The sequence below is a fragment of the Citrus clementina genome, unplaced genomic scaffold (genome assembly GCF_000493195.1).
Source record: "Citrus clementina cultivar Clemenules unplaced genomic scaffold, Citrus_clementina_v1.0 scaffold_3, whole genome shotgun sequence".
NCBI lineage: Eukaryota > Viridiplantae > Streptophyta > Magnoliopsida > Sapindales > Rutaceae > Citrus > Citrus x clementina.
The window spans coordinates 33342460-33359299 of NW_006262339.1; the positions used below are offsets into that span (position 1 = coordinate 33342460).

General features: G+C 36.3%; 1 protein-coding gene across 6 annotated transcripts; it reads right to left on the reverse strand.

Annotated features, from left to right (window-relative positions):
* Window positions 1-1384: 1384 nt before the first annotated feature.
* On the reverse strand, window positions 1385-16365 carry LOC18047068 (increased DNA methylation 1). 6 transcript variants are annotated; one of them, XM_024188223.1, is made up of 11 exons: window positions 15967-16365; window positions 14289-14357; window positions 13388-13567; window positions 9128-12415; window positions 8588-8711; window positions 7441-7517; window positions 4866-5107; window positions 3716-3802; window positions 2972-3071; window positions 1961-2162; window positions 1385-1871 (listed from the first exon to the last, which is right to left on the reverse strand). In XM_024188223.1, exons 4-11 carry the CDS (start codon window positions 12173-12175, stop codon window positions 1504-1506), a joined length of 4248 nt encoding a protein of 1415 aa, XP_024043991.1. In that variant the 5' UTR covers window positions 12176-12415; window positions 13388-13567; window positions 14289-14357; window positions 15967-16365; the 3' UTR covers window positions 1385-1503. The 6 variants fall into 6 exon arrangements, with proteins under 6 accessions (XP_024043991.1, XP_024043990.1, XP_006442540.2 ...); XM_024188222.1 differs by lacking the exon at window positions 15967-16365 and adding an exon at window positions 14451-14606; XM_006442477.2 differs by lacking the exon at window positions 14289-14357 and having other exon boundaries at window positions 9128-12365.
* Window positions 16366-16840: the final 475 nt, after the last annotated feature.

The following is a 16840-nucleotide window of genomic DNA, read 5'->3' on the forward strand; positions in this document are numbered from 1 at the left end:
TTTTAAACACTTAAAGTTCATATTTTCATGTCAAATTTCATTAAAATAAATTTAAAACTTATAAAATTACTAAAAAATAAAAAAATATATACACATATAATATTAAAAAATATAAAATTCGGGTACCCGGATTAAAGCCCGGCACAACTCAGTCCGAGCATCTTTGCATTCGGGTCGGGTCCGGTCATTGGGATACCCGGATCCGGCCCGGGGTTTTGCCATCCCTACAAACAGCTCAGTGAATAGCAGCAACCAGTGGAAAGTCATTTGGACTCTCAACATCCTTGAAAAAATCAAGATCTTTCTATGGAGAGCTTCTCAAAATTTACTTCCAACAGTTGTGAACTTATGGAGGAAAAAGGTGTTGCAAGAACCTTTCTGTCAAATTTGTGGTAACCAATCTGAGAACACTTTTCATGTTTTGATGGAATACAAGGCAGCCAGGAAAGCTTGGAAACACACCAACTTTGCAGGAAGCTTTAAGGATATGGTAGGGCCAGATATGCTTACAGTTTTCCAAGACCTAGAAAAGAAAATGAGCAAAATAGATTTCTAGTTGTTGGCTATCACTTGCTGGACTATTTGGACAGCAAGAAATAAATTCTTATTCGAAGCAAAGAATCCTAGTTATCAAATGTCAGTAGCAAAGGCAGAAGCATTATTAGAAGCTTATCAGAGAGTAAGGTCTTCAGGATTGACTTGTGGAGTTGATAAAGAGAAGAAAACAACCAAAGCTTGGATTCCTCCACCGCAAGATTGGTTCAAGGTGAATGTTGATGCAGCCATAAGCAAGGAAAACATCTATCAAGATTGGGAGCAGTGATTAGAGATGCAATGAGGAATGTCATAGCTGCTGCTGTTAAGACTTCACGATTTCATGGGGATGTATTGTATGCGGAAGCTGAAGCAATAAGATGGGGTTTACAGGCAGCTGTGGATGCAGGTTTATCCTTGTTGATTATTGAAACTGACTCTCAAATGATGGCTGATTTAATTAACAACAGAAAAGGTAGCAAGAATGAGATTTACTGGGTCATTTAAGAGATTCAAAACAAGCTAAAAGATCTCTGCAATACCAAATGTCATTATACACCAAGATCTTGTAATACGATTCAAGATCTTGTAATACGATTGCCCACTCATTGGCTAGATTAGCCTTTGATCACTTAGTAACTGTTGTTTGGTTAGGTTCTTTTCCAATCGAAATTATGAATGTATTCAACTCTTTTGTTTGAATGAAAGTTAGTATTCCTTCTAAGAAAAAAAAAAACCGTGTCTAGACCATATTGGCAGCACCGAAAAAATCGGTCTTTTTGTTCTATAATTTTCCGATTTGGATATTAATTTTTATTTTATTTCCTTTTTTTTTTTTTTTTGACTTCCATTATCCCCCAATTCCAAAGCTAACAGGTAAAACTGCACTGTCCAAACAAGTTTTGCTTTAGAGCACAGTACACTACCTACAGTTTCTAACATATACACATTTCATTTCTATTTTCTCATCTACACAGAGTTTTCCGCTGTCTGTCTGTCCGAAAAATGCTGCGTCTCATCGCACATACATGGGGATGATTCAAGTTCAACATTACAAACCATTTCAGCTTTGCTTTCCCCTGAAGCAGAAGCAGAACCCGGCTTTTCGCAGGTCAGCTTTGAAAATTGGTCCTGCGTATGCTCGTCTCCACTGTCTACACTATGCCGTAGGTTCTTGCATTCTGTAAGCTTGTTTGGCATTTCAGCTCCAACTCTGCCATTGCTTTGATCAGATTGAGATTGTTGTAGACCCTCTGAGGCTCCATTCACTGAATCTGCGATAGGCTCTACTTCAGAAGAAGTACCTGGTTCAGTTAATTCGTTGATTCCCAACTCTGCTGATGGATCATTGGAGAAGTTAAGCTTATATTTTGAGAAAATTGAACAATAGAGAAGAAAAATGCATTCTTGTCAAAGAAGAGGCTACCAGATTGTGCGTCTGCTTTTTGATCTCCATACAAGGTCTTTTTAAGAAGTACTGTTCCAGGAAATACCATCAAGTTGACCTTGTTTAGAGTTTTCTTTTCATCTTTATCTACTGGCTTAAAGCCAAAACCCTTGGTCCATGTTTCAACTAAACTGGGAATAGCTGATATGATGAGCTTTTCCACCTTGAAGGATGTTAGCATCTAGAGGCATCATTGAACAGAAAGCAAATATGTAAGTCACAGATATAATTATTGAAATGAAAACGCAATGCAATACAGCCGTACAGTAGAAGAATTTTAGTTGTGATGCTCCTCCAAAGCTCAGTGCTTAGAAAATTCAAAATGGAGCAAAAGACCAAAGATGGCAGTGTAAGATTGGTTCTCTGCTTCTAAAATACTAATATTTTTTCTCAATTAAGAAAGTATTAGGTTATCTATATTGGGAAACAGTTCAAGGAAACATTCTCGATATGGCCCAGTTTTCGGAAGCAAATGATATTCTATGGTGTTCCCAGAACGGTGTTTCATGATCACAAAACCATTGTTTTCAGGTGTTTTTTGCTAATGTGAAAAGGAAAAAGACTGTAATTTTCATGAATTGAGAAGAAAATAAAATTGTTTTATCATTCTTCACAATATGATTTTGAGAGCAAAAGAAAATGGTAGCACATCTTATGCATTTTATGCAAGGCTTTTTGAACTAAATGTCAATATCATATAGCCACTAGAAGGAAGCTATCATTTCAATAAGAAGCAGCCAGAAATTTATCTTGCTGACAGAGTGACACAGCTGAAATGAGTTGAAAAATGAACCAAGGCAATGCAACAAAGAAATTCAAGCAACAAATTCCTTTGAAATCAAGCAAAAAATTCCTTCGAAATCAAGCAACACCACCTATTAAGGGTGAGATAAGCATAAATCGAGGACAATCAAATTTGTTTAGTTTGACAAAAGAATACAGCAAATTACCATATAGACAGAGCATCTAAGCATGGTAATGTAATTATACCTCTTCTATAGCAGCCATAAGGCGTCTGCACATTCCCTTCCGACGGTAGTTGCTGCAGGTAGCAATTAGGGGCATCTCTGCAACTGATTTTCCATGCACTCTATGAACAAATATATTTTTCTTTTAGTTCCAAAATAATGGTAAAAATATAGGGAGAATGGCTTAAATCTAAGGAATTAAAACACCAAAAAGTTCAAAATCTCTTTAAGTCTTTCACAGTAGATTCCCAAAGATTATCCATTTATATATAATATGAATATATATACCCGACAATTGCATGGAAAATGTCCAAGTGGAGCATCTATCAAACTTATATTTCCAGAGTAATTTTATCCTATAATTCAGGAAGCTAACTGCATAGAGCTCACATGCAGCATCCCAAGAGTTAAGGCCTACATAACTTCTTATGTCAAGCCATAAGGAGTGAAGTCAGTGTTTCATTCAGGTCATTGGATCAATGGTTGAGAGTTCAAGGTATTACACACAAGAATTGCACCGAGTGACAACTAATCAAAATGCACCAAGTCATCAAGGAAAATAACGAGTATGAAATGTTTTGGAGACTTTTTTTTATGTTGAACAACTGCATGCAGGAATCAATACTACCTAATTGTGGCAACAGATACTTTCACCGAACGACAACTAATCAAAATGCACTAAGTCATCAAGGAATATAACATGTATGAATTGTTTTGGAGACATGTTTCATTATATGGAACCACTACATGCGAGAATCAACACTACCTGATTGATGCAACAGAGATCAAAACATCATCTTTTTCCAAGACTACTGCATAAAATCCATGAAAGTTTAACCGCGCAAAATCTGACCTGCAGAGAAAGAACAAAAGCAACAAAATAACAAAAAAATTGAATATTTTCTTTTGAGATCAGATTGCACTAAGACAGAAAAGAAGGACGATGTCTCACACCAGGCAAAGAAAGCATGTAACATTACACAAGGCATAACTAATCTCATATCAGTGCTAACAACAACTTTAAGTACCAGGAACACTGACTTTTACCTTTCCTAAATAGCCTATTATGTATAATGTAACCAAAGTCTTGCCTTTCTGCACCAACGTATGGATCAAGCAAGGTTTTTGGTTTAAGGAATCAATTCCAGACATCAGCAAACTATAAGTTGTCCCATACAAAGAGGTATGAGATTTGAGATAATGCCAGATTTGAGATAATGTCAAATCTGCAGGACTATACCCAATTACCTACGCAATGTATTTGGTACAATGTGCAATAATCATTTGTCTGATTGCCAATTGAAATCTGCCATAAATAAAAGACCACAAACAAAAGAACCAAAGCATGGCTTTTCCAAGTTCAAGGCTCTGTAGTTAGTTTTCTAGCAATAATTAAGTAATAGATAAAGTACCATAACTGTATTTATGAACAAAACTTAGAAGAGAAAAATTTATAAACAGAGAAGGGTTAGCTGAGCTTCAGAAAACAAAATATCCACAGCTCATAAAGGTCTCCAAAAATGCAAAGTTGAACAACATTCTGCAGTTACACCCTGTTTGACCTGCACCACTAACTCCACACCTACAGAGCAAAGGAGCTAGGCAAATGCACCAAATCAGTTCAGGAAATTAGATTTCTTTGCTTCTTGCCATTGCTAGCTAATAAAAGGAGAGGTATTGTCTTCTATGGAAGTATCTTTACGGTCTCTCCCTCGACAAATTTAAGACCCATAAAAGAACCCAACCTAAAGGCCCTTGCTCTACACGCTAATATAATAAAACAAAATTATTAGTGCAACAATTTACTAATCTGCATAGCCTAATACAACATGTGGTTCCTTCAATAGGCCCTTCCACAATAATAATGATAATTACACCAGCAGCAGCAGCAGCAAAACAATAAGTGAAGCACCTACCTCCAGTTATACAAGAGATGGGGTATCATATCTATTCCTGTTCTTGGGTCTACCATGGACAGAAAGCATTCCTCCATAATTGTGAGAGCAACAGCTAACTTTGAGTTGCACTCAGCCTTTAGGGCAAACCGCTGAGCAGAATGAACCTTTTGGTCTTCATGAATGCATCTAAGGAGTGTCCAAGAAAAGCCATCAGCAGCATGGTTAATGATCCCAATATGAGAATGAAGACCGGAATAAACCTGTTGTAGATACCAGAAATGCAAGTATTTGAATCACAATTAAAAGGTTGATAAGCAATAATATGTCATTTGAACGAAAAATAAGAAGATAGATAAAATAACATAATTATCAACAACTCTGATGAAACAAAAGAAGAAACACCACAGACAGGGATTGATTCCAGAAGTTTTGCAAGACTTTCAGTTGTTACTTCCTTGAGGGATGTATTAGTATGCTAATGTCCATTCATTTTCTTTTCCATCATGTTGAGTGCCAGTTTGGCAATTTAGTTAGACTGACAAAATAGGGCCATGCTTTTTTGACTCTTCTGATAGTTAGAAGGCTACTACAGTTAGTTATATGGGTCTTTTTGTTTTACCATTAGCTAGTTAGTTATATGGATCTTTTTGTTTTACCATTAGCTTCTTAGCTCTAGGCAGACTAGCTACAGAAATCTCTTATCAAAAGTTAATGAAGGAAAATTGAGAACCAGTAGCTGTGTTCGATGTCTGATGCTACCATTCTCTAGGCAGTGACGTTCAAGAACCTTGGTTCTATTGCCCAAAAGTTTTTCAGGTGTTAGTTAGGTGATCTCTTCTTCAATCTCCATTAAATTCTCCACTTTAGGTTTTTATATGTTTAAAGTTTCTATATAAAATCTGATTTCGAAGCTATTTTCTGCTTCAGACCATGATCTAGTGTATCCTAAAATAGAAGAGTAAGAGAGGGCAAAAGATCAAATGTAATGCACTAAGCTACTAATTAACTAAACACACAAACCTCATAATACAAACCAAACTTACTTCACATCTAAACAGCAATTTATTTACTGCTCGAGGAAGTATTAGCAACAATCCGTAGAAGTAATTAAGTCACCTAAAACATTTACACAAATTTTTCCTTCTTTCTTCTCCTTTTTTCTTTTTTTTTTTCCAGGGGAAGAAACAAAGAGAAATTTTATTAGCACATAAGATTGAAAGCATTTTCATAATTATTCATCATTAAATTTGAAGGCTATGGACTTCTTGCAGAATTGTGTTAAAAGAGGTATATGGGCAAATGTAACCATATGTTAAAACCTAACATCAAAGAGCGACCATGATATATGGTAAAACGCAAGGAATTGAGTTATAGGGAATTTGTAAGCAAAAGAAATCAAGGAGAACAGAGTTTTTACAAAAAACCTACTGTTGAAAGAGTTTTTCAAAACTGGTGCGCCTAATAGTTTCAGAAAAAGTATTGAATTCTTCATCAATATCTTCTGTAGTGGTCTCCTTTGCTAGATATTGAAGACAGACAATGAAAGGAAGGATTTCGAATCCCACCTCTAGAATGTTGATATAAAAGTTTCTACAGTAAGGAAAGTTCTAAAATACAAGTCTGTTTCAGTGAATCTAAGCACGTGGAAAGCATTACAACAGTTGCAACCACTGTGGAAAAATCTCAAAATAATGTAGAAGCAATCTAAATGCATAGGAACACACAGCATCTGTTTATTCCACCTCTAATACGTTGAAATGCATCGATCTCTTGGCAGACAGTGACCAAGAAATATTTCCCCAGACCCACACAATTAAAAGGTACTTCCAGCCTTGTATCAGAATGAGAATCAAAATCTTTACATTTGCCCAGATCTATATCCCCTTGGTTTGATATTAAAGACACAAAAGGCAGGACAAGACTGGGCTTCACTCGGTGATTGCTTAGAGCAGACCTATTCTGTATTATTGGTATTGTAATGCAAATATCTCTAAAAAAGGTCACAGCTATTGAAGCTATCAGGAGTAAACAGCTATCAGCATGGCTATTGCAACTTAAGTACTGGGCAATGGATTGTGCAGATTTAAGGCTGAAGTCATTGTTTTACCTCATATAGAAATACAAGGCATATTCACTGGCATTGTTGTGCCAGATGAAGAGCAGAGATATCCCATAACCAGCCTCATTCAGTCACAACACAGCTAGGATTTCATAGGATATGCAGATCAGAAACAGGAATTCAGAGTTTCTAAGAATGACCTGCTGGATAATTATTTTCCTTTTCTTTTTCGAGGAAAAGAAAAATACCCTCTGCTTCAACCAGCTCCAATTGTTTCATTTGTAGGTGATAAAAGGTCAGGGGAGATTATCAGTTTTCTCAAGAAAAGTTTGGCAAAGCACTGACCCTCCCCTGCCCCAGCTTGTTGCCAACCTATGCATGAACAGATACTCATTCAAACAAAATGCAAGAAAAAATATGACAAACACTCATGCACCAAAAGCTGTACCCTGAAAGCCTAAAAGGACTTGATTGCCATATTCAAGAGATACTCATGAGAAAGAATTAGAATGATTGACAATCAAGCAAACGTACCTCCTGACAGCTTTGATTGCAAAACCAAGCTTCAGCAACCGCTCCTTTGCTCATATCTTTCAAGCATTCGCCATGATCTGTTTACAAGCATTTTTAATTAACACTGTCAGGTACTTAGAAACTAATAGCCAAGAAAAGCTTCGTGGGGAAAAGTGAAAATGATAGGATATCCAACCAACTCAGAATCACATTGGGTTATTATGTACTACTAAGAAGAAACATATCGGGCAAATGATCATATACTACCTCCCGTCAGGGATAATGCATTCAACCTTATTTATTTCAATACCTGGAACCCAATTGGCTCATTTTTGGCTGCTTAGAAAATGTTCAAATGAAACTGCATTATCCCTGACAAAGGGGTCTAAAATATTTATATATGCAATTACAATTATTATATCTAGTTGGTTTCCTGCAGAAAATCGCCTAAAATTTTTCATGAATTGCTAGCTCTCCCATTATAATTTAAGTAGAAAGAAGCAAATTTGGTTTCATAAACCTATTTCCTTTTTTACTGTTTCCTTCTTGGCTAATGAACGGCAAGACCTGAATATGCGAATTAAAGCTGTTATTGATTTGATTTCTCTGAAATTTGACTTGCTAAGATATACAGTAGTAGCCAAACTCTTTACAGTTTTCATTCCCTACTTTCTCATGGTATGAATTAGATTCACTTTTAGCATCTATTATTATCAATCTTTTAGCATTTATTATTACATTCACTTTTAGCATTTATTATTATCTATCTTTGCCAAAATATTACTAGGTCTTCCCTAGATCAAAATCCTGATATCGTCCTTGCTACATTCTACAGTCTAAATGATATGCTGAGTAGAAACATTAACTAAAACTCAAATCCAAATCACAGCTTCACTTATCTACAGAAAAATTTTTAGCTGCCACATTTTTAGAAACATATTACACAAGAAACAGAAATAAATGTAAGAAAAAGAGTGAGTAAATTGTATTCTAAACAAAAACTAGAAGGTATTTGCTAGTTTTACATTTAAAATTTAATATTCAAGTCCAATTTTAATTAGCTTACATCTTTCATTCACAGCAGTGATATTCAAGCTCTCCACTAGATATGGAAACAATTTTAGCTATGCAAAATAATCAAACCAAAAATGAGGAACAGAAATATTACATTTATGCTCGCATTGAGAACATTTTAAAGCATCAAAGGAACTTGAAGCCTCTTTTTCATTAACCAAATCCCCGCATATCCAACAGGTGCAGTTTGAGCAAAACCAACTGCCAGTGGGAAGATCCTGAAGTATAATAATTAATAGAAAAAGGACAGAATGGAGTTTAGTCCTGGCATCCAAAGCATGTAAAGAATCTAATGTTAATAAAATCATATTGTGAATAGATCCATGAAAGTAACAATAGTGAAAAGAAAGATGATTTTTCAATAAAGTACTATAAAAACAAAAGAAAAGACTGCAACTTCAATTTAAAATAAATTCATCCTCTAGAATGCCATGAGGACAATTTGCACAGGCATTTAAATCATAGTGTGAGTTTTACACATTGTGGAGCAAAAAATAAATAATCATCACACGTTAGTGAAAACAACTTAATAATCTCTAAGCACTTAATTAGACGCATATCAACTAGATTTCAGCAATATGGAGTAGAGAAGATAAGGCAGTAAAGACTGCCAACATATGAGCAAAGAACAAACCTGGATGGACAAGCAAGCCTGATGAAAAGCAGAAGGGCAGTTATCGCAACATATCAACTCACCCCCATCACCACAAATTCCACAAGAATCATCATTTTTATCATCTTCATCAGTTTCCACAGTTCCAGCTCTAGTTGCACTCTTCCTGCTTTTATATTCATCTGACCATGCTTGCAGCTGACATAAAGTAAAGGGCTTACCAGATTCCATGACAAGATTTAAACAGGGCCGGTTTGGCTTGAAGCCAGCATGAATCTTGAACTGAGAAACTGAGAACACTAGATTGCAGCACTTGCAGATAATTCCATTATTGGTTACTAGACCATCTTTTATCACGGCATCATCCTTTGGGTTCCGATACTGGATCACATCATTCAGAGATATGATACCAGCAATGATCAACCAGGACAAAACAGTTCTTGTCCCTTCCACGAACCACATGCCATTCTTAATTAGCTCACCCCCCTTAACCATTGTTTGGGGAAGCAACCTGCAGCCTCCCTTTCGGTTCTTGGGATTCACCCTTGCTCTTAATTTGCGGGACTTTACTTTAGAATTAGATTTGGTGGTCTTTGGGCTGTAATCTTTGTTCTTTAAAATAGCTGAAACCAGCAAGTCATCATCTTTGATTCTGCATGTAACTGGTCTCTTTCGTCTATTTTTAGATCCATCACAATCATGATGAGTCTTCTCAAACTTTGAGCCTCTTTTTGCAATCTGAAGGTGGCAAGAGCCAAGAGAAGAGGGTGTTTTCTGACTTCCTTGAACTGCTGCATTCGCAAGAAACTGCTTCTGAGCTTCTTTTGGCTCTAACTGAACACCACTTGCATCAGCATCCTGCACCTCAGTCTTAATATCCAAAGTCAAACTCTGAATGTCACTATGACTGAGTGTGCTCAATCTCATTTCAGATATCTTTCTGGACTTCCTGCGTGTCTTCTTTTTCAGTCTAACATCTGCAGCAGAATAATCATCCTCTGCATTGATCCCTGAAGCCTTAATGCATTTCCTGCCCTCATCCGCACTTTGCCCAGACTGCTCTGTGACCCCTGAAGATACAACTTCATGTACAGAGGGATCAAACTGAGGGCAAGCTCTATTCACGTCGTCACAATTAACCACACCATTGTGTCTGCACTTTGGATGGTCAACCAGAGATCCAAGCAAACGATTTTCCTCATTTTCAGTAATTTGGTCTTCATATCTTTTTTCCTTTTCATTCCAAGACTGCATTGATATGTCTCCCAAATCTTCCTTAGGTGCTTCCACAGCATGCACAGAAGTTTCCTTATCAAAGCTTGGGAAATTCCGGTTGCTGTCTTGATGAGCGGAAGCAGATTCAGACCCTTGAGGCAAATTGCTAAAATCTCTAGGAGCAGCAGGAACACCATGTGGGCAACCACCTATCTGGACACAATTACTGTCTGACACACAAGGAGGTAAAGAAGTGAGAGCACTGCTTTTTTTGTTCCCAGAGATTCCAAAACACTCACTTCTGGTTGCATTGGTAGTATCTACCCCATACATGCCAACTTTATCAGCTGTACAAATAGATAAACCTGTTAGACACTTAGTTGCACTGTCATTTGTCTGTTTACCACTTTTTGAGAAACTCTGATTGCCGGATTGCCCATCACAGGAATGGTAGCTGCCTTCAGAGACTGTGAGAGCACTTTTAGTGCCCAGAGTAGCATCATCAAAATGAACCGGCAAATCTCTCTGGAAACAGTGGGTTTCAAAACTACTCACATTTTCCAAGGCCAAAATAGGATCACTTTTTTCCCTTTTGTCAACTATAAAACTTCTTGCTGCTTTAACCACATCTCCCTTCCTCAGTGAACCAATCTTTCTGTCAATAAATATAACTAAGACAAAGGGATCTAAAAGACACCATTGACAAGCCAATTCATTAGCAAGATTTGACTTACACATTACTTTCTCCATGTTTATCAAAGTATCAAACAGATCAGTATGGAAGTGATTAATGTCAGTCCATTCCTTACCGTCATCTGCCGGTGCCGGCACCACATTAGATCCATCGGCAAGTAAATTTTCGCCACAAACTCTCCAAACCTTGGGAAATTCACGAAACAACCTACCCTCAGGTGATCTATAAATTGTATCCATATATTTCCTACTAGGTCTTTTACGCCTCCCAACAGCCCAGCCTGCTGCTGTGAGCAAGTTAAAAATATGATTTTGAAGAAGAGATCGAGGATCCGTCTTGGCATCTAGCTTGAAAGAAATATTAGATGCATCCAGCCCAACTGAAATGGATCTATCCACTGTCTCCGCAGCACATTGAGCAAATCCAGATTTCTCAGCAACAGTAACAGATGGACTTGCAACTGTAAGCCTGGTGGCAGAACTCTCCTGGGAAATAGGAGAAGCAATAGCTTTACCTAAAATCGCCTCCTTCCCATCATGTCCATCCAATCTCGGCAAACTTTGCTTTATAACATCCATGTCATCCACAGCACTATTGTCCACATTTTGCTTTAACAGATAGCGACCAGATGTAATGCCCTGATTGGACGATTCAACTAAATGAAGCGCAACAGTACGAAAAACAGAGTCTGTGGATGGACATGATGTACCAGCAACAGTTCCTTTCAATATATCTGTCGAGGTCAAAACCTGCCCGGATTTAGGTTTGATATAAGTAAGGTTGTCAACTGAAAACTTCATCCGCTTAGCATTCAAACTCTCATCATTCCCACCTTCCAATGAGGATCTTTCTGGATAACATCTTGATCCACAAGCACCCCCAGAATTCTCAGTTGCATTATGAGAATCCTCGACATTTAGATTTTTAGAAGAAGCTTGACTTGTTATCGATGAGTTGTCACTGTTTGAACATAACAGTATATCGGAGATCTTACTGTCATCATGTTCAAAGTTAATGACTCCAGTAACAAGACACCTCTTACTTGTGCCACCTGGATCGTTTCTGAAGAAGACCTCTGAGAAAATTTGGTGCTCATCGCGAGACCCCTCAAAATCATCATCACACACGTCCTCAATAACTGCATTGAAGGACATATCCATCAACTGATAGCAATCCCACTAGCACTACAATGTATAACCTTGATCTGCAAATAACTTTCGCCAAGTTAAAGGGATCCACCGGTTAAATCTAATCTGCCTTCAATTTGGAGCAAGTGCAAGTACCAAAGTAGTTCAAGACATTTTAAGCGAACAATCTTTTTCCATTTAAACCATCAAATGGATGCTTTAACTGCTGCAAAGGAAGGAGGAAAACATTGAAGAAGGTGCACATATCACATCCTGTAATATCAAGTAGACTATAAAGCCTGTAATCATAAGATTGAATAGACTATAAAGTCTTAAGCTAGTTACTAATATCTTAACAACATTGAAGGAAAACATTAAAATTAAAAGCTGCAAATATAGTAAGGATCTCAATAGGCCTTTTATAATTCAGTTTAGGAAACAACAACCAGTAATTAGTTATTGGTAATTTCATTTAATGCAACAACCAGTAATTAGAGAGAGAGTTTCATGGGATCAAAAACAGAGTTTCTCAGCAAGTGCACTTCGTTATAACCAAATACAACGAGAATAACGCATCTATTTGTCTTTGATTTGAAAGTAATGCTGCGAATACAAGGCATCCATGGTATCTCCAGGAACATTTTAGTATATGGGTTAGAGGCCTAAAACAAATTGACAAAACTAAATACTTTATGTAGGATGCATGGTTTTCCACACACACTATGCTCATCTTTTTTAATAATATGTGGAGATGATCTAATTAAGGAAATAAGTGTATAAGTTGACCTAAGTTTTGAAATCCGTTTTCAAAAAATGTATTAGCAATGATGCACTGAAAAGATATCCTCAAACTCCAATTCCTATCCAAAAGCTTTCTAAGCAACCCTATAAATCAAGACCCATGAATTACAATTGATTTGCAAGTGTACTAGGATTCATACTATCACGAGTAGAGCAATATTAAACACATCTCACCAGCACATCAGACCATCACACAATCTAAGATTTTCAATATAAGATCATTCAGCTGTAACAGGTGGATTTCCATATACGTTGGCATAAAAGCCGAATAAATTACAAATAAGCATTAAACATTATTTCTTTAGTTTGTCAACTGTCCTAATTGATCAATGCACTAATTAACAACGAAGTGAATGCAGATCTGGCGTTGGAAGATGCAAACTGAACAACAAGGCTATGGCCAGTCATAGTTAATTGACTGTTATGCTCATCAAGAGGCCTAACCTTTGCATTTGGTTTGAGAAACAACCTCATGCAGCAAACTATTATGCGCAGACAACGGGCGTTACTGCAGCACCATCCGAAAACAAAAATGCATCTTCTCTACCTCACTCAGTCACTCAATATCTGCATCCGCAGTGTCTTCTGAGCTTCACCTACTGATCTCCACGCATTATCTGTCCACTGGTTGAGAAAAAGGAAAGACCTCAGAAGACTGACACTAATATTTTCTTCAAATAAAGTGGAGCTTAATTCTTAGTGAGTGGAAGTGAATATACCTAAAAAAAACAGCTCTTTCACAATTAACCAAGAATACTAGGTATTACTCAATATGCATCATTCATACAATTTATTTATTTTCCTTCCCCATGCAAGTAATATCTGTCAGCCCTAGGAGAACTAGTTGATGGAAAAAAATATCATGTTGCTAATTAGGAAAGAGGATGCTACTTCTTAAGCATTTCTTTTGCTTTAAAATTGGGACTTAATCAGACATGGTAATCACACAAACAGACCCCACAGCGTGTTAAAATATGGCACTGCGTGGCTGCAAACATAGAATGCAATTTTAGAAATTTGCATTGAAAAGATGCTGAAGGGGGTCATAAAACAGATAATTTGGGTTCACTGCTCTTAGACTAATATCTGCAACTGTATCCAATAGTACTGATAATCAATATAAATTTCTCAAACGAGGTGTGGCTACACTTCATTGGTTCAGTTGTATATCTCACAGGATGCAACAAAACATGTGCCATGTGACTCTTGATCTTACTGAAAGTAAATGTAGGAAATACAAGCATTTCAAAATCACTATTTCCAAAGAATTTGGCAAATTAACACATGTTAAGCCACAATAACTAGCTATCTTAATTTGAAATATTAAATACGAAGTATACGCAACCTTTCTCCTTAAGATACACACACACATAGACACTATTGAACCATCTTCTATTGTTATCTTGTGCTTGAACTGCAACATATAAAAAGACAAAATTATTCTATTTGAATTATAAGATTATGGATGCAGGATTTTATGAGTTTATAGGATAAATATAATGCTGACCTAATTTTCTTGTGCATTGAAAAAATGTGGCATTATATAATTCCTTTAGCTGTTTCCTTTACGAGTAACAAATTTATTAGAAGCACAAAATTGTACTGTTGTAGCGCACAATAGAATGCATACAATAGAGAATTAAAGAGAAACACTGAAAGCTAGAAATGAAAAACAACACTACGCAAAAAGTACATGTGTACACACACACACTCTTAAGCTTTTTTATTTGCCACCATTGTGACAACCAAGCAACATGACCGTAGTCGTAAAACTCAACATTAAATGAAGATAACTTAATGAATGAATATCAAAATCCAATGAAAATTAAACAGTAAAGCGAGTGAATATAAATTTTAAGAAAAATGAAAATAGTTAACCAACAGACTTATCTTATTTTAGAAAACCGCATTTTCACAGTTTAGGCAACCAAGTATGATCCCTACGTAAATGGTTCAATCTAATATAAAGCAACCAGCTCACCAGATTCCGTTTCTATATCAGTTTCCTAGTTGTCATGCCATAACTATGCTCTAATGGAACAATGGACTTAAAGCTCATCAGTATAGAAATACTTTAAAAGTTTCGGGAAGGCTTAGACCCTCTACGTTAACAGCCCATGCAAAAGAGACAAAATCGGAAAATGTCTATTATGAACTATTCTTCTACAAATTGCATGCACGATAGAGTAGACCACAAGAAGCCCTCCTCAGCTGACATACCCTGCTTTAAAACACTACGTTGCCTCAGTATGAAAATCCACAAAAAAAAAAAAAAGTTTAATATATGAGAAATAACGGGGAAAACAGCATTTCTCAGCGATTCAAAATGCATCATGCACAAAAAATTAGACTTAGAAACCCTCTCCGGCTTGCACGAAGCATGCAACTCTCTGGCATGGCTTTCTCTACAACACAGAACCCTCACTGCTTTATACAGCATCCAAACAAATATAAATGAATATCTATCTAATACATAGAAGTAAATGCAAATGTACCAAATGAAGAAATTCTGAATGCATGATCCAACAGCAACATTCAAAAAAAAAAAAAAAAAGAAAAGAAAAGAAAAATTGTTAAACCCAGTAGCATAAACTTTTAATCTGGGAATCTATCAATTAACAGTTACAAGAGTGTTTGCAGATTAAACAGCAATCAGAAATGTTGAAACATAAACATACCCACAAATTCTCCACAAACAAACAGCACAAACCGTCCAGGCATTGAATCAAAAGAGCATGAAATCACAAAAACAACAACCGAATTACCCAAAGAAACAAAAACAAAAAAATAAAAACAAAAAAAACCACCCACTAACATATCACAGCAATTCATCAAACCCGTTTCCAAAACATGCATGATAAAATCAAAAAACCAAAAACAATACCAACCCAGAAACAAGAATTTCACACAGATCAAAACCCACATAACCAAATCCAAAATATCACGTATAAAATAAAAAATTCAACATTAAAATTGCCAAAATTACATCAAGAAGAAAAAAAAAATCCGTCAAATGAGCTCACCGTTGCAATGCACGTTGATTACAACATGCAAAACAGTATCAGTGAGAAAATGCCAATTGAATTAGGGTTTGAAAAGCTTAATGGGGTCGGTTTCAAAGAGAGAAAGATAAAGAGAGATAGCAGGAAATGGGTTTTCCTTTTTTTTATTTATATATATATATTCTCTTGCTTCTTTGGCCTTTATCAGCTGAAAAACTGAGCAAAAGACCAAAGCCCCACCAGTAAGCAAAAGGGCAGGGTGGCTTCGTAAAACCCGAATTTTGCTCCCAGGTATTCCAGATGTCATGTACCTGTCTTTCTCTCTCACTCTCTCTCTCTCTCATCTTTCATGCGAGTGTGTGTGCGCGCATATGCTGTTGTAAACTTATAATAATAATAATATGTCATGTACATTTCACAAATTCTCTCTCTTCTCTCACTCTGGTTTAGTTAATATTGTCTCTTTCTGATCCTCTTTGACTACTTGTGTTTGTTTGTGTTCACACTCTATATCCACTTTCGCATAAACCCCTCAGAGCTGAAATGGGGTTTTTCATTTATTAATTTGTTTGTATTATATATTAGATTTCGCAGTGAGATTAAATTTCTTACTCATGTTATTTACAAACGATTAGGTAAGATTATGCCGTGTGCGTTCATTCTACACAATCTTTTTCTTTTGTGTGTAGAACAAATTAAATTTCTTAATTTGTTGTATTACATGCACCCTCACTATCGTAAAGATAATTTGTAGTTTCCTTCTTTTGTTTGTATTTTTGTTAATGAGAGAATATTTGTAAAAACTTTTATTAAACAATAAATGAAACAATACAGTTTATAAATGCTACAGGGTCGATATAGTAAGCAAAATCATGCTAAAAGAAAAAAAGATGTG